This window comes from Capra hircus, chromosome 22, assembly GCF_001704415.2.
Source record: "Capra hircus breed San Clemente chromosome 22, ASM170441v1, whole genome shotgun sequence".
NCBI lineage: Eukaryota > Metazoa > Chordata > Mammalia > Artiodactyla > Bovidae > Capra > Capra hircus.
In genome coordinates this window covers 38,832,820-38,860,341 of record NC_030829.1, presented here as the reverse complement: position 1 = coordinate 38,860,341, position 27,522 = coordinate 38,832,820, and the positions used below count along the sequence as shown (strand labels likewise).

At 40.9% G+C, this 27,522-nt stretch overlaps 1 protein-coding gene across 22 annotated transcripts in view; it reads right to left on the bottom strand.

Annotated features, from left to right (window-relative positions):
- CADPS (calcium dependent secretion activator) overlaps nt 1–27,522 on the bottom strand; it is a 480,914-nt gene that overhangs the window by 18,894 nt on the left and 434,498 nt on the right. For all 22 annotated transcript variants that reach the window (XM_018038339.1, XM_018038330.1, XM_018038334.1 and 19 more), the window contains 2 exons: nt 26,273–26,305; nt 19,238–19,345 (listed from right to left, as the gene is read on the bottom strand). In XM_018038339.1, the coding sequence (XP_017893828.1) occupies nt 19,238–19,345; nt 26,273–26,305 (141 nt within the window). The remainder of the gene's footprint in view (nt 1–19,237; nt 19,346–26,272; nt 26,306–27,522) is intronic.

Here is a 27,522-nt window from a genome sequence, read left to right as displayed (position 1 = left end):
GAATAAAAATGTAACTAGAGGTCAAGCCCTGAATGGAAGATGGAACATGGGCCCAACACCAGCTGTTCTAACACCCTCTGGCTGACCAATGGGACCTATCACTGTAAATCTGAACATACTTGTGTTTCAGACTTTTATTAACTAGACAAGTTCTTTAGCAAATGTCAGAAGCTGATACCTAACTTTCAGCAATCCCTGATACTTAAGGGAAAAGAAAAAAGCTCTCTCGGGTACCTGGATTTTCTCAGGCTCTTTCTTTCTCCAAGAGACGTAAATAATGAGCCAAACGCGATTAATCCCCAATCAGCTTCTAGCCAGGCCTCGTCTGCCGCCTGGGCTGCCCAGGGCAGGTGTGCAGTTTGGACATTAACAAACTCACCCCGGTTAACAATACCTTTTTTAGGGCCTATTTTTCTCTGGATATGTTGGGGATTTAGTCCTGGGCCTCCCTGTGCATTGAGAAAATGGACCCCCATGCCTTGAGCCTCTGTCCTCTCAAAGAAACCTACTGTTTTGAGAAAAATGTATAGTTACAATCCAAATTCACACTTTCAAGTCATCTCAATCACTTCAAGCTCAATTATGTTGAAAAAGAAACTAGTTTTGGTGGCACATCCTACTAACCTATTATCCACGTGAGAAGGGTTAAGACTTGAGCTGAAAACTGCTCTCTGGGACGCATACAAGGACCTTAGAGGGAGGAGAGAGATTCATCCCAGGAGCGGAAATCAGATTGTTCACGAACAGCATCTGCCCGCCCCCGACTGCTTCATAGGTACAGGAAGTGCATCGAGAGTTAACTGCATTAATTCACAAGCATATTGACGTAAGCAACTGAATAAGAAATCTGCATACCATATAGAAATGATTATAGAAATCATACTCTAAAATAAGGATTGTAACTCATGTACCGAACGGAAAGATAAAGTGGAATGCCAACTATGTCTTTTTAAAACAGGGTTGGTTAATCACATTAAGAGGCTAATTTCATAATTCGCACATATTCACCTTTGTCTATAAAGTCATGACTCGTGAGAGTTTTGTGAGTCAAAGTTGAAGTTCTTATGTGGGAAAATTCATATTGACTTCAGGGAGTTCTTTTTCTGGGCTGAGATTGTTTTAGTCACTACTCTCAATATTAAAAACAACAACAACCAAAACCCATGATCTGCACCTTCACATAATTTGTTATTCCATGGAAAACATTCAGGTAAACAGACAAACGGGATGCTGTTGGTCCAACCACACAGAGAGTTTCCAAGCAGAAGATGACTGGGTGCTTCTCATATACCATCCAGGAGGCAGAGTCCAGAGCCGCAAGGATTCTAAGACAATAAAGCCAACAACTATATCTATGGGTCCAGGACCCTTTTCCAAAGTTCTCTAAGCAGTTTTAAAACTACATCAATGTCAGCCCTCGGGAACCTGGGCTTTCTGGGGAATGGTTTCCCATAAGGAAAGGGTACCATCTTTTTAGGACCAGAGATGGCACTGATTTCCAAGAAGCTGTCCATGGAACAATACTCGGATGCTGGTTCAGGAAGGCCAGGTTTCAAAGACAAGTCAGTGGCATGAGAATGGAGGAGAAAAGATGGCGGGGGCGCTGGTGAAAACTTCTCAAACTCTGAGGAGGAAACATTTAGGGGTACATGGTGATCACCCCTATATAAAGGAGATCAGAAGGTAAGTTCTGATGCCTGGGGCTCAGAGATGAAGAAAAGAAAATCAAAGTGCTGCTTTTTAAAAAGTTAACATGTGTTTTCACCATGTACAGCTGGGCTCTGCTTCCCAAAGGCGCCCTTTCCTCTTGCTTTATTTTTAATCTCCGTAAACCATATTCCCCACTTACTACTTCTCACTCAGTGTGACTCTTTTTTTTTTTTTTTTCTACCTTTCTGGGAGGGAAGAAAAAAAAAAAAACTTCACATTTGCCAGATCACTAACCCAAACCTCCTTTTGGGGGAGCTTGATACCTCATCCCTGCAAAGGGCATGGACCTCAGACCACTGTCCCCACACAGGACACACATCAGACCCTGCTGGGCGCCCTCAGTGTCTACAGACGGTTCTGGATCCACCAGCCAGGAGACAGGAAGGCTGCATCAGGTGCCTTGCTGCAGCATTCAGACGAGTCTAGGACCTGAGCGCATAGAGTTAAACCGTAAATTAGCCATGAGTTAATATGTGCAGGCGGAATCCCTCTGCCTTGCCATTAATGCTTTCCGTCCACAAGGCTCCCTCCCCCTTCTCCACCCCCCCTTCCTTTTTTTGAGGCGACAGAATAAGAAATTAAACACTTGTGGGTTCATTCGAAAGAGTGAATGAAATTGAATAAGCTCTCAGTACTTGAGGCGCACAGCGAGTGCCTGAATGGGGCAAACCTCCTAAGTTGAATGGAGTGTCTTTTGGGACCAATTTGTCTCTTTTCACTCTTTATTCTTCCCTTTCTGCTGACAGATGTACAAAGGCGGAACTGCGCCGTGCAGCTTATCCGCAGGCACCCACAGCAGCTGTCACTTTTGTCGAGCAAGTTAATCAAGCAAATGCCACCATATCCCACTTTCTATAAGGAACAACATGTTATAGACAGTAGTCTTGCTAGAAAGAGACTTTATTTTAACTTTGATTGGCTTGGTTCCTTGGCCCCTCCCAATGCTTCCCCCCTTTTCCCCCTAAAAGGAGGGAGAATGGGGGGATTGTGCCCAAGCCAAAGATTTGGCTGTGATCACATTATAGATTTAATAATAATACTGTGTGACAGGCTGCAGACTGGATTCCAAGTTCTATCCTAAGGACTGAAGGATGCCCTGGGTCTGGTTTTTTTTTTTTTTTTTTTGAGCATGATATTGTTTGCACTGGACTGTTAGGCTGTGTGTCTCAAGTTATAAAAAGAAAAGCTGAGGACAAAAAATAGTATCATGCCACGGATGTCTTGGATTAATTTCATTCTGTTTTCCTTTGTAAAGCAGGTTGCATTATTTACATACTTCTTGTAATAAACCCCCTTGCCTGGCCAGGCTTACAAAAGCTGAGCTAAACGCAGAATCACTTGTCTTTGTACATCTTGCCATTCGTGAGTTCTTTAAGCTGAGTGCCCAAATTTATTTCTAATGTGCACCAGCACGGGCCATCAGGCCTTCATGTCTCTAGTTCTCTGTAAGCCAAGGGGGGGCCACCTTTAAGAGAATCCTAGCACGTCTGCATCCACGTCCTCCCGTGCGGTGGTCACCACTAGCTGGTGACTTCCAGAAACCATAGGCAGAAGTGAGCTTTAGTGAACAGTGTACCACTGCTGACCTTGCTGCCACCGTGAGCCTGCACTCACTTAGGAAGCTGAATGCCCAAAGCAGACATATTTTCAATAAACAAACTCTTTAGAAACAATGTGGAGAGACAACTTTCTAGTGGCCAAGGGATTTGCTACTTTCAAGGGTTGGCTGACAGCTGACGATCTATCTGGTAAGCTCTGTAAGGCTTCAACACACACACATAATTCCTTCCTTCCTCCCTCTCTCCCTCCTTCCTTCCTTCCCTTCTTCCTTCCTCTTTTATCACCCTGTCAGATTGTTTATTCTAATCTTCGGCTGGAAATAAGTCAAGGAAGGACTTTGGTGAAACCCGATCGCAAACTTTCACATTGCTGACATCTTGGGCATTGTTGGATAATGACCACATAATGATTTAGTTGCAACTACATTTGTGTTACGAATGGATTGTATAACCGTGTTATTCTGTAATTCTGGATTACTTTCCCCCTCCTGTAAAGCCCTGCTGATCTGTGAAACTTAGTGCCATTGACAATGCAGCTATGTGGGCAGGTTAAAGGAGTCCATGGGGCCTCGTAGGAGACTCTGGGGCATTGTTGCTGAATTATACCACTTGTGTCAAGGTTTGCTTAAGGAACTTAAGCTGCTACCCTAAACCATTTATCAACTGTCTGGGATGTAATGGTATTGTGTTACCATCATCCCCCTTGCCTCAAATAAACCACAAAACTTTATTCTTATGGGATAAAGGATCTTAGACAGCACCCAGAGGGAAATATAGCCTGAAAGCTGAAAGCCTAGGTAGAAGAGGCTTTTGCAGCACATATGGCATGCAAGCTTCCCCACTGTGTTGCGGTCCCTCTCTGCTGAGGATGGGATTTCACCCTAAAGTGGGTACAGTAGAGCTTCCTGGGGTCTCCCACCTTTAGGTCTAGATTTGCTGGTACAGGTGGAACTCCAGCTTGATGACAAAATCCTCACATTCAGGAAGAGGCTGGGTTGAGTTTTCATTAAAAAGTCTGCCTGATTAGCTATGCAACTCCCATCATTGTTCGTGGACAAGCCGTGACTAACAAGCTCCTTTCTACGAGGGGGTCACAACTGCAATTTCTGTCTCGAGTGCTGCTGTGGCAGCAAGCAGGAAATAATGACTGTGTTACTGTTACACGTGTGGTGGATGAATGTGGGAGGCAGAGCCCTCACTGGATGGGAATTTGGGGCTGCGTATGAAGACTATAGTTTTTTTTTCTGAAAGATATCATGGTTAGGTGTCTACTTTGCATTGGAAAGAAAGGACTTTGATCTAGGACTGATCACTTCTCTGGCTTCTGAATTTACTGAAGTCAATGTACCTCTCAGTGACTCAACTTCTTTGTCTATAAAAACCCACCTCTAAAGAAAGTTACGACAGTTACAGAAATGATTATATTAAGTTCCTAGAACTGTACCCTGGTACATAGATGAGTGAGTGAGGCAAGTCACTCAGTCGTGTCCGACTCTGCGACCCCATGGACTGTAGCCCACCAGGCTCCTCCATCCATGGGATTCTCCAGGCAAGAATACTGGAGTGGGTTGCCATTTCCTTCTCCATGGTACCCCATAAATATTGGCTTTCATCAGCCTCAGTAGCTGTAAAGTGGGCATCATTAGGTATCTACTTTCTAGGGCTGCGAAGAGGACTTACAAGAAATAACACTTTAAATGAGATGATGTGGTTACCATCAATGAATAGTCAAGAGATATACCTAAAAGAAAGACTAAATAAACTTTATCATTATTATTAAACCTGTCAATTATTGGGGCTCTTCCTCCCTGTTTGTACCTACAAAGCAATCCTCTTCCCTCCCTTCACAAGTCCTCTTTGGGACTGACTCACAAAAGTAGCTGATAAACATTTCAGCCCCATCTTCCTAAGGCCTGGGGTACGACAGGAGGAGCACTGTATTTGGAGTTGGGGAGGTTATTAGCAATACTGGATAACTCACTCTTTCTACACCTTCATGACTGGACAGCGTCATTTGGGGTTTAGCAGGGTAAAGCCAGAGCCCTGAAAGATGCTGACCCAGGGAATGAGATTTGGTTTAAAATGCTCAGTAAGGCAGAAAATAGACCTAAGACATTGTAGAAAGTCTATCCAAAGTAGAGGCTGAAAGAGAAATGGTTTTCTAATAAATCTTCAAAATAACTGAAAAGCTGAAAAGCCAAATGGACCCAAACAATCCACTCCTCATTAAATTAACCAGAATACTATATATTCAAGGCTTCTGAACAAAAAATAAATAAATAAATAAGGTGACAGTTGCAAAAATCCATAGTGAGACATTTAAAGAATTACTATTTTTGAGTTAGAATTGGAAATTACAAAATCCTTTTAAAAAATCTCTGACAAGGTCCATGAGGCAGGTTAGAGATTCAATACCTGTGTATACACAGTGACTGAGAGTTCATGGGTGCAATGGTGAGTAAGACAGAGAATACTGCTGCTCTCAGTGTGGTGGTGGTGGAGGGTGGCAGCAGCGGCAAGGCCACAGTTTCAAGAGATGGGGTCCCTGGACTTGGGGGTCTTGGGCAAGCTCTTTTTGGACCTTAGGTTCCTATCTTAAAAATGAAAATAATAGTACCTTCTTCTATCTCTTTGTATGCTTGATATATATATATATAAATATAGAAAGGTTATCAAGTCGTTTTGTTGGCCACAAGATGGAAAGGTTATTACTAGAAATAATAGAACTAAACATGTCTTTTTGACTAAATCAGGACTTATCAACCTTACTAGTGTTGAAATTTAGGGCCAGATAATTCTCTGTTGTGGGGACTGTCCTGTGCAGGGTCATGCTGACCATCTACCATCAGATCTTAGCAGCATCCCTCCCCCGACCCCAGAGGTGTGACTGTCAAAACGTCTCCAAATCGTTTCCAAATGCAAAATGATCCACGGTGCAGAAAATACTGCTCTAAGTCAGTAATTCATGATTGGGCTGAACCCTTGGACTTGTTTAAAAAAACAGATGCTTGAGCTTTATCTTACACCTACTGACTCAGAATCTGTGGCATACAGAATCTGTGGCTGGAATGAATACATTTTTTAAGTTAAAAAAATATATATATATAAATATACAACTTCCAAATTCTAAAGCCCTGTCTAAATATGATTCAAACAATCAGATAATTAACAGAGGGGTATCCTATGTATCTGACCAACATTCCTTAAAATTTCATGTGACTCAAAGAGGAGCCTAACATGACACACAACTGAATATAATGAGATATGATCAATAGGATCCTGGAACAGAAAAAGGACATTAGGTAAAGCTAAAAATGTATGAGAGAACTGTGGCTCACAAAAGTATGTAAGTAATTCTTATGTACACCCCTGGTTAACAAGCACATATTAATGACAAAACAATACCTATTAACATAAAAAGAATTTAGCCCTTAAGATGATGGAGCAGCTGATGCCTACGTGGCAAATATCCAGATGCCTAGACTGGAGTCATCATAACCTGAGTGAAGCTATCACTTAAGTTCTGAAAGGACATCTCCAAACAGAAGTCCTGCCGAGGCTGATGAAGCTACGGTGGTGGTGAGTCAGGGATGCTCCCAGAAGAAGCAATACTGTTTCCCTGTATGGCGCCTGAGCACAGAATCCTCTCTCTTTCTCTTCCCCAAACCCAACCTGCCCAAGCTGGCTCCTCTGGGGTACTATCTCTGCGGCTCCAACCTACAGGACTTTGTTCTAGTTTAAAGCAGATTTTCCCAAGGGAACCCTCCTACACTGTTGGTGGGAATGTAAACTGGTACAGCCACTATGGAAAACAGTTGGAGGTTCCTTAAAAAACTAAAAGTAGAGCTATCATATGATCCAGAAATGCCACTTCTGGGCATATATCTGGAGAAAACTCTGATTTGAAAAGATACATGCACGCCAATGTTTGCAGCAGTATTCTTCACCATAGCCAGGACATGGAAGCAACCTAAGAGTCTATCGACAGATGAACGGATACGGGTGGGAGGGTGGGTGGGTGGGCAGGGGGTGTGTGTGTGTGTGTGTGTGTGTCTGTGTGTGTGTATATGAATATTACCCATCCATAAAAAAGAATGAAATCATACAATAACATGGATTGGATGGACCTAGAGATTCTCATACTAAGTGAAGTAAGTCAGAGAAAGATATGTATTATATGCTATCACTTATGTGTGGAATCTAAAATATGATACAAATGGACTTAGATAATATAAGCAGACTCAGAGACATAGAAAACAAACTTTTGGTTACCAAAGGGGAAATGGAGTGGGGGAGGGATAAATTAGGATTTGGGGATTAGCAGATACAAACTACTATATATAAAATAGATGAACAAAATCCTACTTATAGCACTGGGAATTATATTCAATATTTTACAATACACCAGAATGGAAAAGAATCTGAAAATTCTCTCTTTATATAACTCCATCACTTTGCTGACACAGAAAACTGACATAATATTGTAAATCAACTATACTTCAATTAGAAAAAAAATTTTTTTCTTTAGAGATCCTGTAGCACAACTGGGTTCTTTGTTACTTACTATTATATTTTCTATTTCATCTCTGGTTTTTCAAATTCCTGTTGACAAGGAATGTATCATTACTTTTCTTTGTTGCAAAGCTTATTTTAGTGTTAGGCAAGAATTTCTGTTGGGTTTCATGGTACTACCACTACTGTTGGAGACAGCAAAAGAAGGGGCATTTGTGGAGCAATTTGAATGCGCCAAGCATCATATGGTTTATTCATTGCCTCACTGAGTTGTTCTAATCCAAAGAGGTAGGTACTGTTTTTATCCCTATTTTTAGAGGGGGAAATTGAGGTTACTCAAAGTCACACAACAGGTAAGCAGTCGTAGACCCAAAAACTGACCTTGGGGCTGTCTTACTACAAAGCTTATGCTCTTCATGTCTGTTTGACATAAAGAAGTTAGTTCCTTAAAAACTTGAAAGGACACTTTTTAGTAAAAGGAAGGTGTGGTGATTCATTTAACTGACAAGATTGGAGGTTTATTGATGTACTGAAGTTTCATGGGAACCACTCATGGATAAGTGTTAAGTTCAAGATGAGAAAGACAGGTGTTAAAGATTCTTTGGTTTTTATTTTTGAGACCCTAAAAAGATGTCTTTGGATGACGCTTGTCAAAAGGATTTTGGAGACTAGTTTCTGATAAATCTCTGAAGTCGAGTATTCTTTAGAGACAGAAATCGGAATCCCTTGGTGAGAAAATGATCCAAAGATAATTGCATGTTTTTTACCAACATTTAAAGTTAAATAGCCCATATCACTGCAGACAAAGGATTTTTAAATTATTGACATTTTGAGCTATATAATTCCTTGTTGTGGGGCTGTTCAGTGCAGCCTTCCCGGTCTCTACTCACTAGATTCTAACAGCAACTTTCTATCTGTGACAACTGAAAATGTCTCCAGACATTGCTGAATGGTCTCTGGGAGGTGAAACCACCTCTGGGTTAAAAAAAAACCACTGGTCTAGTACTCCTCAAATCGGTGAGGTACCTCAAATCGGTGAGGTCTCTTCTCTTTAACAAGATGGATCCCTAGGCCAAATAATGAACTTTTTGAACAAAAGGAGGTGATGGTTCTCTTCCTTAAAAAAGGTGTAAAACAGGCTCAAGGATGTATTGTATAACATGTAGAAAACCACCAATGTTTTGTAATAAATATAAATGGAAAGTAACTTTTAAAAATTATAGAAAAAAATTTTAAAAAGCCAAATGGGGGAAAAAGAACTCTACTGACTTAGAGAATTGTACTGGAAAACTCATGAATTTAACTTGGTTTACATATTATTTGTTCTTTGCCAAAAAAATTTTTTTACACAAAATATGATAGGATATTTTATATTCTGGATGGCATGAAGATCTGGTAATTAATAATAATTCCATCCTGGACAAGACCTGGAGATTTGTTGGTATAATGGGCATTAATTAGTCCAGGGATGGTTAGGGTGAAAAATTCTGCCAAAGGCAGTCAAGGTGACCCAATGTGGCAAGCCGCGCAATCATTATAAACCTTCTGATACAGGAATATTCATACTGGTGGCAAATTGCTACACTCCATTAACTGGATTTTTAGTGAACTCAGCAGGAGTTTAACAGAACAGGAAGCTGTTAACTGTTCTCTTCAGAACTGGGAATTTAGGATGAATGAAGTATTCAAGTTGAGCCTTCTTTTCAGGTTTTTGGACACACACAAATAACTTGTAGCCACCTAGTAGAAGCAAAAAAAATAATTTTTTTTTAACCAAGGTCCTGATGAAATTATAAAAAGCAAAGCAATTGAGGGAGGTCAAAGTGGGACTCTGCACTGCTGACCTAACTTGCTGCTCTGGATCCCTCCCCTGGTTTTGAGCGACGACTCCTGAGAGCCATGGTGAGGGAGGTAGGGAGTCCTGGACGTCTCACACGCCTGTCCCATCGCTGCACAAAGCCCTCCAAATATAATCTACTTCCAAAACAGGCACAGCCTCCATGTCACCTCTGGGGTTGACAAGTGGACTCTTCGTTGCTGATGCTACACACACTTCTCAAATGTGTGCGATGGTGGTGGCAGAGGGACATATGACACACAGAGACGTAAGGCTCCCTTGTTCATGTGGAGCATTAACCTCTGGGTCATCCAGATCAGTGGTTCTCAAACAGGAGTCATTTTGGTGTCCCACCCTCCTGCTCCCAGGGTACTTCTGGGAATGTCTAGAGGTTGGGTCATTACAGCTGAGAAGGGGTTGCCCCTGGCATCTGGTGGGTAGAAGCCAGGGAGGCTGCTTAGCATCCTTCAATACACAGGCCAGCACACCCACAACCAAGAACTATCTGGCTTGAAATGTCAGTAGTGCCAAGAGTGAGAACCTCTGCCCTCTAAGGACCTCTTAAAACCTACAAATCATACAATGAAATCATTTCATTGGTTACCATCAAGATTTCTGAAAGACGGAAAATAAGATATCACGCTGCACCTCACAGAGGGTGAAAACTGTTTCATAAACTTTTGTTGTTGTGTGTGTATGCATAAATACATACTGGGTTGTAATACAAAATGTGCTTCCTATTGTGAGTCATAGGCATATAAGAGAGTCACTGATCTTACCCGGTACTTCTCAAACATTAAGTCAACAGAGGATCTTGTTAAAATGGAGATTCAGATCCGTTTCAGCTGGAGTTGGGCTGCAATTCTGTACTCCCAGAGGAGACAGATGCTGATGGTCCATAGAACCACACTTTGAATAATAAGAACCTAGATGATATTTAAAATCTATTCATTAAAAAATTTTAGAGCAAGTGATTACGACTTAGACATCAAGAGATAGTGAAATCTTATGATAGTAACCTCTACAGAGCACTGCAAGAAGGGAAGTATTTGGGGATTTAGTACATCTCGTATCTTCAAACTCAATGTGATAATATTTGTTCCACAAAATGTGCCTTGGCTACTGTGTGTGTGCCTGTATATATGGGGTGTGTGTGTGTGTGTGTGTGTGTGTGTGTGTGTGTGTGTGCATGCACGTGCACATGTGAGTCTGTCACTTACTGCCTCCATGCCATAAGTCTGTCATAAGAAAAAAACAAACCTTTTCTAAGACACAAAAGTATTGTGTGGGTCATGTTAGCAAGGATACTGTGACCTTAATGTAACAGAGCAATCAGCTTGGCTTCTTAGAATGACTATTGGAACATTCTCCGTTGGAAAAGAAAACAAATTAACTGTATTCACCAAATGTCTCTTGGAACAGAGAAAGCTGTTCTGATAAAGATACTTAGCAAAACTCTTTGGTAGGCGCAAGCTCCAGAAAAAATTCAAGACTGGTTTTATGTCGTGTGCCTGAAAGTAAACGAGATCTATTTCTGTGAATGGCTTCAGAGACAACATCTAGATCAGAAAGAACTACTTGAAGACATGGCCCTGAAATATAAATCTGTAAGAATGATGCTAACAAAAAATAAATACTTCCTTTTGGATAGTAACAGCTCATTTGATACAATTAATCCAAATAATCCAAATCTATTAATGCCTCCTTATCTTTTCTGCATGCAGGACTATTGAAACCTCAGGCATGGAAAGAAGCCTGTGGAACAGAAATGTGTTTCTATATCTAAGACTTGAAATGCAAAATAACTGCTATCATTTACTAGTTATTGTGAAGGATATGTATTTGAAAATAAGATTTACTGCCATAGGGCAACAGAGGCATGAAAACATTCTTCTTCCCATCCCCTCCCATTCTAGTAGAGCTTGCTTTCCATCATGTCAAAGATCACCATTATTCATGCCTTACTCTTTGGGCTTAATATCTGAATAAAACTGCCAATATTCCAACAAGGGCAGAACTAAGTCTTCTTCACCTTAATACCGGAGCAAATAGCACATCTGCTAAAAGCAGATCTACATGATGGGAAACAGGGAAGTCATGAAGACATTGGGTCTTTAAGGAGCACTGGATAAAAGTCATGAAAGTGAACAGTTTTCTAATTCCAGCTTGGAACGGTCCCGAGTCTGAGGTTCACTGCAAGAACTCAAACCCTAATATGTGTGTGTGTTTGTATTTTATATTCCTTATAATGTTACAAATCAAGGTGAGATGGACAGGTTTTCCACTTCTCAATTCCCTCTGACTCTGTGCTCCGTTTCCACATTCTACTTGGGAAACGATACTTGGCCCAGGACATGCCTGAACTGCCAGAGTTTACTTTGGGATTCACGATCAGGTGGAAAAAAAAAATCAGTGATCTTTCCTTTCCTGTATTTCCTGATTCATTTTGGATCTGTTTTCCTGTTCAAGTATATATTATCACACAGATTCTCAAGGATATCCTAGGAGCCTGGAGAAAACAATCTTTAGCCTCATCACTGAGGATGATGGGGTTGAGGTCATAGTTCAATTAAAGCTGGATCTGAGGAGTATTGAAAAGCTCAGCTTCAGACTGATTTGAAGGGCTTAATTTCAGATTGATAACCTCAGAGAAAATCCTAGCAGAATTAACCAAGAACCCTTCCAAACGATGTGAGGTGGGGAGTGGGGGAGGCCAGTCTAAGTTCCCAGCCCAAGATTTCACCAAAGCAGTTACAGTGAGATGAGAAACACTGAACTGGGACCTCAGATTTCCTTCTTCAGCTCAGATACCTGTGCCTTAGTGCAGGAAATAAAATCACCACAGCTCTTCATATGGGCAACTTGTTCTTGACCTCTCTGAAGTCCTTGTGGTTTAGCTTTTTATTTTAAAACTAGCTTCAGAAATTTTCCTTACATACAGAGACAGCTTTAAAAAAAAAAAAAAAACAAACCCTGGTTGAATTATGCTGAGTTACTAATTATGTCCAAAAGAGCTACTTGGTTGAATTCAGCTAGATATATATTTTTTTCTCCTTAAATTAGTTCTATGTTTAGATAGTAATAAACTCCTCCAGTCTGCAGAACAATTGGCACGACAGTCCCTTTAAGTCAGGATCATGAAAAAAGGGCCAGTACTGGTAAAAATGAAATTGAATGTACATCTCCACCAGAAACAACGTGTGGCCCTGAATCACAGCCTGGGTTGCACAAACCAACTATAAAGAATATTTTGGGGACAAGTGGGAAATTCTGAATATGGACAGTGAATTAAATGAACACTTACTGACATTGAAAATCAAGACCATCAACTTAAAAATAGCAATTTTTCCTCACTTACTTTGGTTAAAAGTATATCATATACATAAACAGAAAAAGAATCAAAGAATAAACACTCTGCCTGCTGGACATGTAACATTTTCTTATTTCTGCTTAGCGGTATTTTCTAAATGTCTAAAATGTACATTTGTTTCCTCTGTAATAATAAAAGGTATAGTCACTCCTTCCTATCCTTCCCTTCCCCAATCAGAAGGTCAATTATAAGTTATTTGCCAACATACTGTTTCTTTGTTTAGGAGGTAGGGCTAGGTCATTTCAGAGTCAATGGGATGAACAGATAGTTCTATGAGATGATGATGATGATAAAAGACTTGTTAGATTTTTAACCATGCCAGTCTATATTCATTATGTTCTTCAGTCCTCAAAACAACTGTTAAGAAGTCAGTTTCTTCATAGGTGAGAAAACTGAGGCTTAGAGAGATAAAATAATCAACCCGAAGTTAGACAGCTAAGAAGTGGCAAAAACAGAACCCCTTCTCCTGTCTGGCTTACTTCAAAGCCCCAGCCCTGATCACCATTCTTCTACCTGCTTCAGAACTATGTTTTACCAAAGGTACCAGGCGACTGTACATCCTGTAATTCTAAGCAAGTTTGGAGTTAATGCCTGCAAGTGATGGCACGATTCTTACAGCACCTTCACATGGATATGGGGTTTTGTTTAACAAGGAAAAAAGATGCCTGGGAAAAGCCTTTCCACTCCAGGGATGACGATGATGTGATAATGGTGGTGGTGGTGGCTGACACTTACCAAACGCTTCCTGGGCCTGATGCTGGCAGGAGTGCCCGGTGCTCCACCCTCAGAACCACTCCACAGGAAGGTTCTGTTTATTATCATCTCTTACACAGATGAATCAGCTGAAACTGAGAGATTAAGTACCTTGTTCATGGTCACCTAGCTTGTGAGGATCAAGGGTGAATTCTGAAGGCTCCAGAAGACAGGCCTGGGCTCACTACCCAAGAACTCCCATGAAGGGGCAGCCAAGCCGGCTTCTTGCTTCTAGAGGAGATAACTCACTGTCTCTGTGTCTTGAACGCCATATGCCTTGATTTTCTTTAATCAGCCCTTAGAACTACAACCTATTCTATTGGTGAATCTTGTATGCTTCTCTCCACTTTTGTTCTTTTGGAGGTAACTTCCCTCTGAGGCATAGCTGGCCACGCACCTGACAGATATCACCTAAGAACATAATGTTTCTCTTGCTGCCTGGTCTTCTGTACACTTCCTTCCTCGAGCAGAATGGCTCCTACTTTGATTGATACATGTTCACTTAGGTTGTGCTTTTGTAATTTAATCAGGTTATCTGTGGCATCTTATATAAATAAATACAGCAAATATATTTTAATAGGCAGGGGTTTCAGTTTTCAAATTACCCCTTTAAAGGGACATATTCACACTCAATTACTGGGCTGACACATAAAGTGGACAAATACATGATTTGATAATGGAACAGCAAATTAAAATCCATGAAAGGCAGAGAATACGGGGCGGCAGCCCCAACCGAACCTGACTGTGCTGCCTGATTAAGTGCTTATGAGGCGGTGTGGTGAGGGGGCCCTTTCCTGATCTGATAACTGCCAGGGAGAAGCCAAATGCAGAGTCAATCTGCAAATACTTAATCCTCCAGAAGGCAGATTAAGTGTATAATTGACCTATATAATCCACGTATCATCTCCAGTCCAGTGTTTGCTAGGCCTGGTTCACGGTGACACGGGGGCCCGGGGAAGGCAGTGCGCATGCAGCATTACCCCCAGCGTGGATGCCATCCAAGTTTGAGATGGCTTTTTAATCATTCATCTCCGAGCCTGTGAGGTTTAAGCAGATGAATTCACCCTAAGCACATCTCTTTTAATCCCGATTTTCTTCTCAGTCTGTGTCTTCAAGAAGTACAAGGAGGAAAGAAAATAAATTAATTTTTGTTTAGACCTTGAAATCTTAGGTGCTTCTCTTGATGATCTGATCTCTAATTTCCAAAAGCATGTTTTTGTTTCAGGGGAAATGGTGAATTAATCACCAGAGGTGGGGGGAAGCTATCTGCATGATTTATGGACACTCAAGCTTTAAATTGCTGTCTTCCAGTTATTTCTTGGGCTGTGCTTTCCTTTTCAAGCTGCTGCTTCAGGAATATGGAGATTATTCATCTTCATGTTTTATATTTTCTTTAAAAGTCAGCAATAATTTTCAAAGAGGCCAAGCTCTCACTTGAGTCTGACAGCAATCAGATTCTCTTTTCAGAATTCAGCATCTTTAATATAATTTAGATTCCCTATGATTGTACATATCAGCATATTTGCTTGCTCTAAACCTCTGTATCTTTCCCCTCAAATATTATGAACTGTTATTTTGAGCAATTAGAACTGGTTTACAATGGCTCACCATTTTTTAAGCAAAAAAAAAAAAAATTACAAACATGCAGATGAAAAAATGTACATATCTGAAACACCAAGAAAAACGGTTTAAGGATTCTTTTCCTGTCAGCACTTGATTTTGAACTGATCAGTGTTTTTTTAGGAGCATGACTAAAAAGGTTGCTAGCATTTTATAGGAGGACTATGTGAATCAGTGATTAATAAACAGGGAAACTTTCACTGCATTGAAAAGACTTGGTGAGACAACATTATGCTTGACTGTATTTCTTCAATCAACCTAGAAAATGCCTGTTTAAAAAAAATTTTGGCGAAGATGAATTTGGAAAGCTGTTCTTAAGTTACATAATAAAATAGATAAAAATGCAGAACATTAAATATAGAGCCCCAAATGCTATGCCGATAATCTCCCACAAACACCCAATTCCAGCCAGAAGTACAATGACGAGGAAAAGAAAAACCCCAGCTCAGACAGAGACAGAGAGAGAGAACACGGAGATCGGTGCTTGGATAAAACGGAAGATGCACTCATTAAATGACTGGGTATTAGTCTAAACATTCTCAGGAACAGATACACACTAAAGCCATCCAGACTCTTCCACAAGGTACACTCAGAGGCAAAAAAAAAAAAAAAAAAAGAAAAGAAAAGAATCCTGAATAATAAAAACTTAAAGGACTTTCCAGGTAAATTAAACTGAGACTTTGAAACACCGTTAAAAATACAACAGGAACTCTGAGAACCCTCCTCTGAATGACAGATGCCAGCAGGAACTATAAAACAGAATGACACAATAATCAAAATCAACAACCTCCAAACAGCAAACAATCTCGGAGATACATATTTTCCTCATTCAAAATGCTAATGTTCTATTATTCATTTTTGCCATTTATCAAAATGCAACAATTTGGAAGAGACACCTCTCAGATCAACAAGTTTTTCTCAATAGCTTTCTGCCAATTGTTTAGAAACCTGCCCTAGGACCACTATCATTAAGAATGAAGTTGAAAGGGTAAGTCCACTGTAGCAAGAAATGCAGGGTGAGAGGTTTTACAGACGTCCTTTTTGCCTCAATATTCCGATTCCCTTGTGTAGCTTAGTAGACAATGAGGGCCTTCCAGAGCATATATGTAGAGAAATAAACATCCTACTTGAGGAAACAGAAGCCGAAGATAATCAAACATGTTGGTAATCTGATGTTTTGCTGCTAGATTATAGAAAAACAGTAAGTACTGAATTAAATTACTGGGGCTGCATGGTAATGAAGCTTCTTGAGAAGCTCTGGGTTTTATCGAATGACAAATGTTTTAAAATCATGACAGATTCAAGAACTTTTCCTGCACGACATCAGTTAGGTTGCCTAGCACCAATATTCTGTAAATTAGGGGAGCAGGTTATTTGGGAAGTAAGGAAGTAAATGGCACAGAAATTCGCTATCTTGAAATAAAACTGCTGAAAAATTTTTTTCCACAGGGGTGGGAGTGATGTTCAGTGAATGACTGTAATGGTTAAGTTTTAAACTCAGATATTCAGGGAAGTGCAATTAAGATTCCTTTGGAAAAACAGAATTAGGACAATGGGAGATTAAATTGTGGGGATTTTGATAATATTACTGATGCCATTTTATGCTGGTCAGTTTGTAATTCCACAAGGGATTTGACATACTTGTGAATTTTTGAATAACTCTAAACATAATTTGCATTCCGAGAAACATACTCTGTGTATTGTTTCTTTTCATTATTAATTCACACCAATGACCAGAGGGCTTGAATTTGCCTCTGTTCTTCAACAGTTGGGCAAGTCCAGTTTACCATCTGTGCTGGCCAAAGCTACAACCGTACTTTTAAAATCAAGATCCAGTTGTACTTTCCCTTTAAAAAAGCCCCAGAAAAGGACAATCTGCCTTGCTGCCTTTGACAAAGCCACCTTAAAAACATTTTTTCCCCCACCATGTACAACTTCTAATTAAAAAAAAAAAATCAGGAGGAAAAAGTGGGTTGTTTGTCAATGAAATAATAGGCTAAACTGTGGATTCAACATGAAATTCAGTACTAGGTGTCTGAAAGTTTTGGAGAGCACTGGGTTATTCACACACACACTCACACAGAAACACACACACACATGCACACGAGGGCCACACAAAACTGAGAATTAGAAGATAGTGATCAAAGAAAAGAAAAAAAGGCAACCTAGGCATTGAAAAGAACAACCCCACAGGCTTCCTGAACATTTGTGGCTTGGAATTTCATTCAGTGGAGATGGGCAGAGAGTCCACACTCCAAAACACAGACCCAAGGGTGCTGCCTGACTGTTTTCAATGCCTATTGGCTGGGTGATTGGGCCCCAGACACTCCAGGCTTGGTACTTTCATTAAGGCACGCATGCAGAGAAGGGAGAGGACCCGCCGGTGAGCTTTATGCATGTATGAGGCATTCTCAGTGGATGTGGGCCATGCTAGAAGATGTACACAGGAAGATTATTTGATTCTAATTCATGCCACTTGATATAATGTGATAAAACATTTGACATGAGAGATAAGTTCCATTTTAATCTGAGAGAGGACGGGTGGGAATTAAAAAGTAAGAAGGGTTTTCTTGAAGAAAGGTGATGCAGAGGAAAGAGTGATATTGAACACAGAAAGGGGATGATTAGAAAAGAGAAAAAAAAAAAAAAGACAGGAGCCTTTTCAACACACGAGGAAAGCAAATGAGCTGGAAGACAAAGCGCAGAAAAGTCAGGAGCTGCAGATTCTTAAGCGGTGCCAACAATGAGCTCACTTAGCCATGGAACAAAACACACACACACACACACACACACAAACTCGATGTAAATTGCTGAACACAATCGCGGAAAAAATATAGAAACACGGATTCCATAGTAGACCAAAACATTAATGTTCGAGCTGGCACTCAAAACACGGAAACCTGGACAGGAGGAGCTCACGCTTCACAAGACAGAAGTAGGCCATACAATTAGAGCCACACGGAGACAAGGACGCCGGCTTCCATGCACTCTGGCCGGGTCTACACTGGCAAATTCGGTGGGAACTTGAAACAAAATATCTGCCTAAATCAGGCAGCCCCATCTGCTTTGGCCTGAAAGAGACAGAAAATTTGAGACCGAAGCAGATTCCTTTTTATTTTTTGCTTTTGACCTCAGTGGTTTGCTTTGGGAGTGCAGATGTAGTCACAGTGGAAGTAAGTTTACTTGGTAACTAGTACCCCTCAGAAATGTGTTCTCTGAACTTCAAGCCAGGCTGGCAGCCTGATGTAACTGCTCTTTATACCCCTGCTTCTTTTTCCAAATTTTTAAGTGGGTGGGGTGGGAGAGGTGGGGAAGGGACACCCCGGTTTAGAACAGCAAAAGAACAAGTAACTAACATTAAGTGTTTGCCAAAACCCAGGGCTAAAGATTTCTAGTCTTCCAGAAACGCAATAGTCTTTGAAGTGATAACGATGCTACGTTTCCTGCAACAGCTGCATGCCACAGCTGTGAACCACCCTCAGGAGAGGGGCCAGTTGCAGTCTCCCAGACGGCAGGGAGCATCTCGCTAAAGCAGGGCTGGGTTGCAAGAAGGGGAACCATGACCCAGGAAGGTCTTTGCCAGTTAGAGGAAGCTGCCACCTCACAAGCTTCGTGCAGGGAGGAGCCGGCTTGTGCGAGGTCTGTGTGCCGCGCTATGTATCACACAGGTGGGAACTGAGACACGGCCACGCCAGGGAGGGTTGGGGACAGACACAGGACAGATAAGAGCCTAAGGCGGAGGGGAAGGAAAAGATTTAGTTTGCATCAGGACCAATCCATTTTCTCAAAATGTGACTTATCCTCCTGTCTCTTTATTTTGTCACATTTTGGAGGGTCTCCTCCTTGGCCTTCAAGGAGGAGAAGGCATTTACTTACATCAAATAACCTTTCTATATACATCTCCTCATTGACCTTATCACGAAGGACATCCTGAGAGTGGCGGACGAAAGTCACGTACGCATCGGCCACGTCCATCCCAGGTTTCTGCAAAGAAACAGGAGAACGTGAACATGGAATTCTCAGACAGTGGCTCTTTCTCGACTACCCCTGCATGCTCTGCCCACTTCACCCTGCCTGGAACCCCAGCACTTCCCCTGGACTTTGAAACTCTCCTCTAGAGCCAGGAGCAGTCCAGAGCACACCGAATCCAGAGGGTCCACCATATATGGCATCACTATCCACAGCCTGGACTGAGATTCCAGGAACTGAAACTGATATTAAAATCTCCAGCTCTTTCTAGAAATTCAACCTGGCAAGAGGGAGGTTGAGATTGCAGGGTTGTACAGGTGTTTTTTTTTTCCCCATTATTAATTTTTTTTTTCTGGCAAAGATACTCTAATGGATAAATCTTTACCAGATAACAGAGAGATATTCTCTGGTTTTTCTTTTGGTTGAAAGCTCCATCAAAAAATACTCAAAAATATTCTATCTTCCACTTGTCTGTCCTTAAATAATATTAGAAAAATGAAAGCTTTCCCTGATCCCCTCAATTTAAAAAACTGAGGATGTGACAAGTAAAAAAATTCTTTTTCAATCTATACCGCCTCCTACCCAAGTCATATTGTGGGGGTACTTTAACCTGAGTATATAGTGAGTATTTCCTTATTAGTTTACTCAAAGGAGACATTCAACCAATTGTCTTTCTTCCTGGTATAGCTTTAGAGTCCAAGGATTCAAAAAGATGGGGAGGAGGAAGGATTAGACTTTCAAATAAATTAGGTGTTCTGGAAAGGTAAGCAGGTGGTCTCATTCAGTAGTTACAAAATCATTTATGGGAAGAAAAAGAAAACTAAACTAACAATGCATGCTGCTTGAGATGTCGCAATCAAAGTTTTCTCCAAAGAAACCTATTAAAACACTGTAATGTGGGTCATTAGGAGAGCTGCCACAAACCCCTTAAATTTCCAGTCTATATATATGTTTGCTAATAACTAAAAAGATTAGTTTTCATTACTGTGACTTTACCTTAGATCACAAAGTATCATTTTTCTACAAGACATGACTGTCAGGCACTGCAAATTGAAGTTAGTTAACACTTCTGTGTAATTTCCAGGGTGAAAATGAGGAAGGTTTGGAAACAGTAGGTTTGTATTTTTTTTTTTCCTGATACAAAGCAAACAATTATCAAGCAAAGGGCCAATGCCTGGCCCCTGGGATGCTACTAACATTTCTTAACACCTGCTGAAACAATGACAAGGTATTAATTTGAAAAACAATGAGGACAACTCAAAGCGGCAGTAGTCAACTGCTACACTTTCAAGCAATTTTCAGCGAATGGATTGAGCAGGTTGTGTGATGGTCCTATAATTGTTGCAGTTTTCTGATACGAAACCATAGAGGTTCTCCAATGAGATGGAAGTGATAGCTATCAGTTCTAAGCTGGCAACGCTCTCCTCCGCTCCCTTTGGCAGCCACTCATCACAGAGCATCCTCAGTGGGGATGGGGACCCCTACCTGGGGCACTTGAGAAACTTATTATTGTTTCCATTTCTTCCCTGGTGATACTTGTGGCAGACGTTGACTTTTCCTGGATGCAGGCAGCCATCTTAGAGCTAAGATTCAAAGCCAAATTCAGCAGACCTATTTGTAACCACAATAGCGATCTACAATAACGGCTATTTCCACCCCTCCTTCTCGTTTCACTAAATTGCTGTCCTCAAAGGGGCCTTTCATTTATGCTTTAGAACTTTGAAAATAAATATTAGTGCAGTTCAGCTCACCCAGGTAGTTAAAAAACTGAGTTTTTGACTGAGCTTTTATTTTTCTTCATAGCACTCACCAATATCTGACACTGTATAATATATTTAATTGCTTTTTGTCTTCTCCCACTTAGCACATAAGCTCCATGAATACAGGGACCTTATCTGATCTATTTTTAAAAATTGTATCCTCAGCACAGGAATCATGGCACATAGTACGTGCTCACTAAATATTTCCCAAATGAACAAAATCATGAATGAATAAGTCTCTGTCCCACCTCCTTATTTAAACTACTCAGTCACACTACATGGATTTTTTATTTGATCCCCCACACAATGGAGCTTTTGAAAGTCATTTCAACTTCTCTGGGCTTTGGTTATAACCATCTGTAAAATGGGATTAATAATAGCTCCCCTACTTACCTTCAAGGATTGTTATGATCATCAGCTAAAATAATGAAAGTTAAACTGCCTCGAAGGCCACAAATTGCTATTTAAACATAAGCCACTATGATTCTCACCCCCACATCCCCCACAAGATTATATCACTTCATGACCTTACCTACCTTTGGAATCTACTTTGGAACCAAGAAGAAAAAAGTTGCTTCAGAGAAACCAATGTCAAAAAAAAAAAAAAAAAAAAAAGACCAAGTCTGCATGAAAATGTGTTTTCTCCAAGTCCTCTGGTCCCCACATTTTTGACCAGCTTTTTGTCCAATTCTGACAAGCCTGTTTTCCATCCTTTGGTGGACCAGGAAGGGCGATGAGGGGACTTATTTGAAACAGAGGTGCTGACAGAAGTTATCACCTTTCCTGATACCCTTAGCTTGTGGGAGAAGGTTGCCAAACTGGAGCATCAGACATGTAGACTCAGCATACAGTGAGGTCTGGGGCTGTGAAGGGCTACGTCTTGGGAAGTCCTTGGGGGAGCAGGTCACTAAATGGCCACTGGTCACAGGGAAAAGGTGCAAGTACTGTCAGTTCCCATTTAAAGAGGTAGAGAAGGTTGTGCAATGCATTCTAAGCAGGTTTTCAACCAAAATGGTTACACTTATAACTGTTCACTGACCAATAAGCTAACTTGTAGTTGTAGATGAAAAACATTGTTGGTTGAACAACTGATGTTATTAGATAAATGAAGCTTCCCTTGTGGTTCAGCTGGTAAAGAATCAGCCTGCGATGCGGGAGACCTGGGTTTGATCCCTGGGTTGGGAAGATCCCCTGGAGAAGGGAAAGGCCATCCACTCCAGTGTTCTGGCCTGGACAATTCCAGGTGTCACAAAGAGTCGGACACAACTGAGCGACTTTCATTTCACTTTAAACCACATGGCTATCTAGTAACAATGGGAAAAACTTTACAGGATGGTTTTTAATATTTCACAATTACATTGCTTATTTTAAATGTGCCTTGGACAGACTGACAGCATGAGATGTAGATTTTAAAAAATAATTAAACAAATAATGACCATATAAATCTCCATATAGTTAACTATAATCCATGTGTAGAAGACATAATTTGAAGAAGCCACTTGGTGGCTTGGAAGAAATAGGACATTTTAATCATGGTGTGTTCCTCCCAGGATATTTCTGAGCTTGAGAGAAATGAATGCAAATTTCCAGCATCCTAAAGCAATTCTCCAGGCAAGAACACTGGAGTGGGTTGCCATTTCCTTCTCCAATGCATGAAAGTGAAAAGTGAAAGTGAAGTTGCTCAGTCGTGTTCGACTCTTAGCGACCCCATGGACTGCAGCCTACCAGGCTCCTCCGCCCATGAGATTTTCCAGGCAAGAGTACTGGAGTGGGGTGCCATTGCCTTCTCCAAGCCCTAATCAGGAATGCAAATCTGCTCCGTACTGAAGGGTTGAATATTCCACCTAAGACAAAGAGATGTGCTTTGGGGATCACGCAGTGTTTTGAATGACTGATAATAGTGCTTCTCTCTCTTAGTGTAGATAATTAAGAGACAAACGTCTACGGTAACTAAATACTAGTCCCCACAAGAAACTAAACCAACAAACTGTGTGCCAAAAACGTCACAGGGCAACAGAGGTCAACTCACCAGAACTAGAAACAACTTAAGAGATGATTTTATCCCAGAGTTCTTAAACCTGGCTGCAAATGGGGATATGGGAAGCTTGAATGATATTAATGCCTAGACCCCACACCCAGAGATTCCCCTTTAAGCTGCCGAACAACCTCATAGTGATACTTGTGGGAAAAAAAAAAACTCCCTATGTTCCCAGTATAGAACAAAGGTCAAGAATCACTGATTTAGCCACTGGATCCCAGAGTTGTGCAGAATACCAGAATCTAGTGGACAGCTTCTCAGAGATCTCCAGGCTTCACCCCAGAATGGCTGAGTCAGAATCTCCGGAGGCAAGGGGCTGGGAATCTCTATTAAAACAGCAAAAACAACTGAAACAAACCGAAAAAACCTTGCCAACTATCACCTCTGCACATTCTGGTTTGGGGACTACTGATTTAATAGGTGATATTTGCTGGTGAGCTGGTAGACAGACTGGCTCTTCAAGACAAAAACAACCAAACAAAACAACCAACCTTGAAGTGTAGTGCTTGACAGTTTCGTGGTGTAAATACTCCCCCCAAGGCTGAGTTTGAGCCACCAACGTGCCCTCACTGACGGCAGAGTTGGAAGCAAACACACACCATTGACTCTTGGAAGCCAGTGCCAGTGGCTCTCTGTATCAAACCGCTAGCGCTTGAAGGTTCATGCACCCGTCAACTTGTCAGGTGACTGTAGCAGCCACGGAACCTCCCTGTGCCTCAGTTTCCTCACTGTGAAACACGATGGTCCTATTACTCCCCTCCCAGGGCTGTTTCGAGAAGTAAATAATTATTGAGAAGTAAACTAGTATTTACTCTGGGTGAACAATGTATATATAGTACATGTGTATCCTGTACTAATGTTTTCTGGAAAATTATTTATTAAAACATTTGCTATAATATTATTGTCTGAGCCACCAGGGATTTGCTGCAAAAATACTCTAAGGAACTTAATTTTAAAGTTGAGCTTTGTCCCCAAGGCGTACTAATGGGTGAAATCAGGGTGAAAGAGCACATTTGACATGCCGATTGTATTTTTCTAATATTAATTAAAATAATTTCTCGGTTTTTTCAAAAAAAGATGTTTGTCTATGCACGAAAGGAAATCATATTCAGCAGATGATACAGTGTTTAAGAACATTAAGGCTCAGCTGTGCCTCTTATGAACCGTGGGATCCTCAGCAAGCCACCTCTCGGGGCCACGGTTTCCTCATCTCGAAGGGGGATTGTTGTGAAGGTTAAATGTAAAGTGCTTCAAACAATGCCTCACACACGGAGGTTGTTTATAAGGCTTGGCTGCAGTTTTTGTTCCTATAAGATTGTATATTGTGGGTGGGAAGTATACTGCATTTGGGGACATACTGCATCACTTTCTCTGTCTCCCTAGGCGGGGAAAACTTGGCTAATTGATTTTTGTGCCTTTTCGTGTCGACGTAGAATCCATTTTGTTCACATCTTGACAATAAATCTGAGCCTGGCTCACAGGAAGTGGGTTAAGCAAAGTGACATTACCAATACTTGTCTTTTTTTGACCTCTGCCCCCAATAATTTTAGTTGATAGAACCAACTGCCAAATCAATTTTTTCCAACATTTAGGTCTTGCCCACCTATTTAAGGATGCCCACCTAAATCTGTTTAAATCTCATTGGTGAGATCTCCCCTTTGCTTTGAGGTGTAACAGAAAACAGACTTCAGTTACCAGATCTTTGGGTTGGGGACTATAAACTCCCTTTCTATGACTGCTGAAGCCCAGGCTAGGCCAGGGTGGATGTCAACAATTCATCCCACCTCCTCCCTTGTGCAACAAAGCAGAAATATCTCACCCCACCCCACCCTGCTCCTGCTGCAGAAGAGAGTATCCCATGTATGTGCCATGTCATCTGCAGAGTGAATCTGTGATGTGCGTTTTTATCTCTATTTTAAGGATGGAGAACCAGGCTCAAAAACGAGTAGTCTGCTCCCCGTGGACTGGAAGTTTCTACTCTGGGGCTTTTGCGAAAATGAATTACTTCTCTCCTAGCTCCAGGTATGTGAGCTTTTTCTCTTCTCCATTATAAGGACTATCCACGTGAAGGAGTCGGGGGTCCCCCGATGAGAAGTATTATATAAATTCAAAGCATAATTATTGATTGTACATTCTTTCATTAAACAAACAAAATATATGCTAATGCTAAACTCCCTCCAATTTTCCATTTTGCCATCCTTTGAGAAATAAGCCAATAAACCATTACACACTGAGCTTCCTGGGGAAATGAATTTAAATGTTAATATAAATCCTTTTAGAAAAAAACAAATTTTAACAAATAAGTATTTGAACAAGGAGGGTACTTAACCACGTTCAGAATGAGAAACGCTCAGTACAAGGCCCTTGGTGGCTGTTGAGATAAGCTCTTTAAATTTAATATTTTATAATAGACTCACACCTCTTTTGTTAGAAATGGAGAAATAGAATCATTTTCTTTTCCCCTTTACTGGAATATATTTAAATCTCTCCAATTTTATTTTGCTAATAGGCAGGCCCAAGTCGGTCTACAAATGTATCCTGATTTATCACAGGTAATCCCACACTCTAGCATTCATGTGTAATACTTAACCTCAATTTAAATGTAAATTTTGGGCAACTTTGAGTGCTTTATCTGTGAACTTGGAGAGCTCTCTTCATTAATGAGGTCTGGACTAATTATAAGCAGTTTTGTAAGGTTTCTTTAAAACAATTGCAGAATTGACCCCAAAATGAACAAATTCCGAATTTATTTGTTTTTGAAAAATGCTGGCATGCTTGTGCAAATTTCTAGCTCAACGCCCTACTCCCAAGGTGTGCACGTAGGAGGGGAGGGGAGCCGGATGATAACAGAATGAAATATGCCAGAAAAACCAATGGAGATGGAAACGAAAGTGAATCAGGGTCACCCTCCAATACAACGAAAGTGAATCAGGGTCACCCTCAAATACAATCTCTCTTTCCTGCTGAAAGAAACCATACCCTCTTCTCATCTCAAAACGATTTTACCAGGAAATATTCTTGCCTTTCTTCTGGTGATCCAAGTCAGGACTATACAATTTAGTGGCAACTAATGAAAAGAGCACCATCAAAATTCTCATGAAAGCCAACCCCTCCCCCCAAGAAAAACAGTTTTCAAATACTCACAGGCACATCCACGTATTTGGAAGCTGCCTTCACCTAGGGAGGAAAGGAGAGAATGGAAGTGAGGCTGGTGTTTATGTTTAGCTGTTCACAGCTCGATGCTGTATCACCATCGGAGTTAAAACAATCTGCTGGCAGACAGAGCTGACCAGGAAACACAAGAAAGGTACTAAAACAATAAAATCTGTTTGCTATTTTTTTCTGCAAGCGATACCCACTGCTTTGGAGAGAAAAAGAGTGAGCGAGAGGGAGGGAGAGAAAAAGAGAAAGACAGCAAAGTTTTACTGACACACTGGAACTAGTGTGGGAGTTCTGCATTTTCCTCCCTCCCCTTAAAAAAAATTATTATCATTATTATTTTGATGTGGACCATTTTTAAAGTCCTCATCAAATTTTTTTCAATATTGCTTTTGTTTATGTTTGAATTTTTCAGCTGCAGGCCAAGTAGGATTTTAGCACCCTCCCCTCCCGCTGCACCCCAGTATTGGAATCACCACGTTCACCCACACGTCTCCCAGGAAAATATCCAAGGAAGTATTTGTCCCTGTTGCTCTTTTCTCAAAGCCACTTCTTAAAATGTCAACTCTTAGGGTATATATAAAGTTCACCTTAAAAATGCATTCCAATCTACATTAGGTGCAGACAAATGTGGTCTGATTCCACTTACACGAGATACCTAGAATAGTCAAATTCAGAGTCAGAAAGTACACTCAAAGATGCCAAGGACTGGGGGTGGGGTGGGGTGGGAGACTGAGGACTCGGTGTTTAATGAGGAGTTTCAATTTAGGAAGGTGACAGTTTTAGGAGATGGATAATGGTGAGAGTTGTAGAACAATGTGAATGTACTTAGTGTTACTGACGTGTACCATTAAATATGGTTAAAATAATAGGTCTTATATTATGTGACTTTTTCCACAATTAACAACTTAAACAACAACAACAAAGGAGAAATTAGTGAGCCAATGGGCAGAGTGGAAAGAGTACAGGATTTGGACTTAAAAGTTCTGTAAGTGACAGAACTGTTAATATTAATAGTTGACCTTCAGATCATCACTCTGGAGTCCCTTCGCCTAGGTTACTCAATTTCTAGAATAGGGTGATAGCACTGCGTACTTTGTAGGGTTGATAACCTACCTGATCAAGTGAAAAAAATGTATAAGAAAGTGTTTTGTAAACTTTAAAGGGTGGAATACACACTGATTAGTAAATTTTTGAGAGGACAATGCATTCTATCTCCTGAAATCACCACCAAC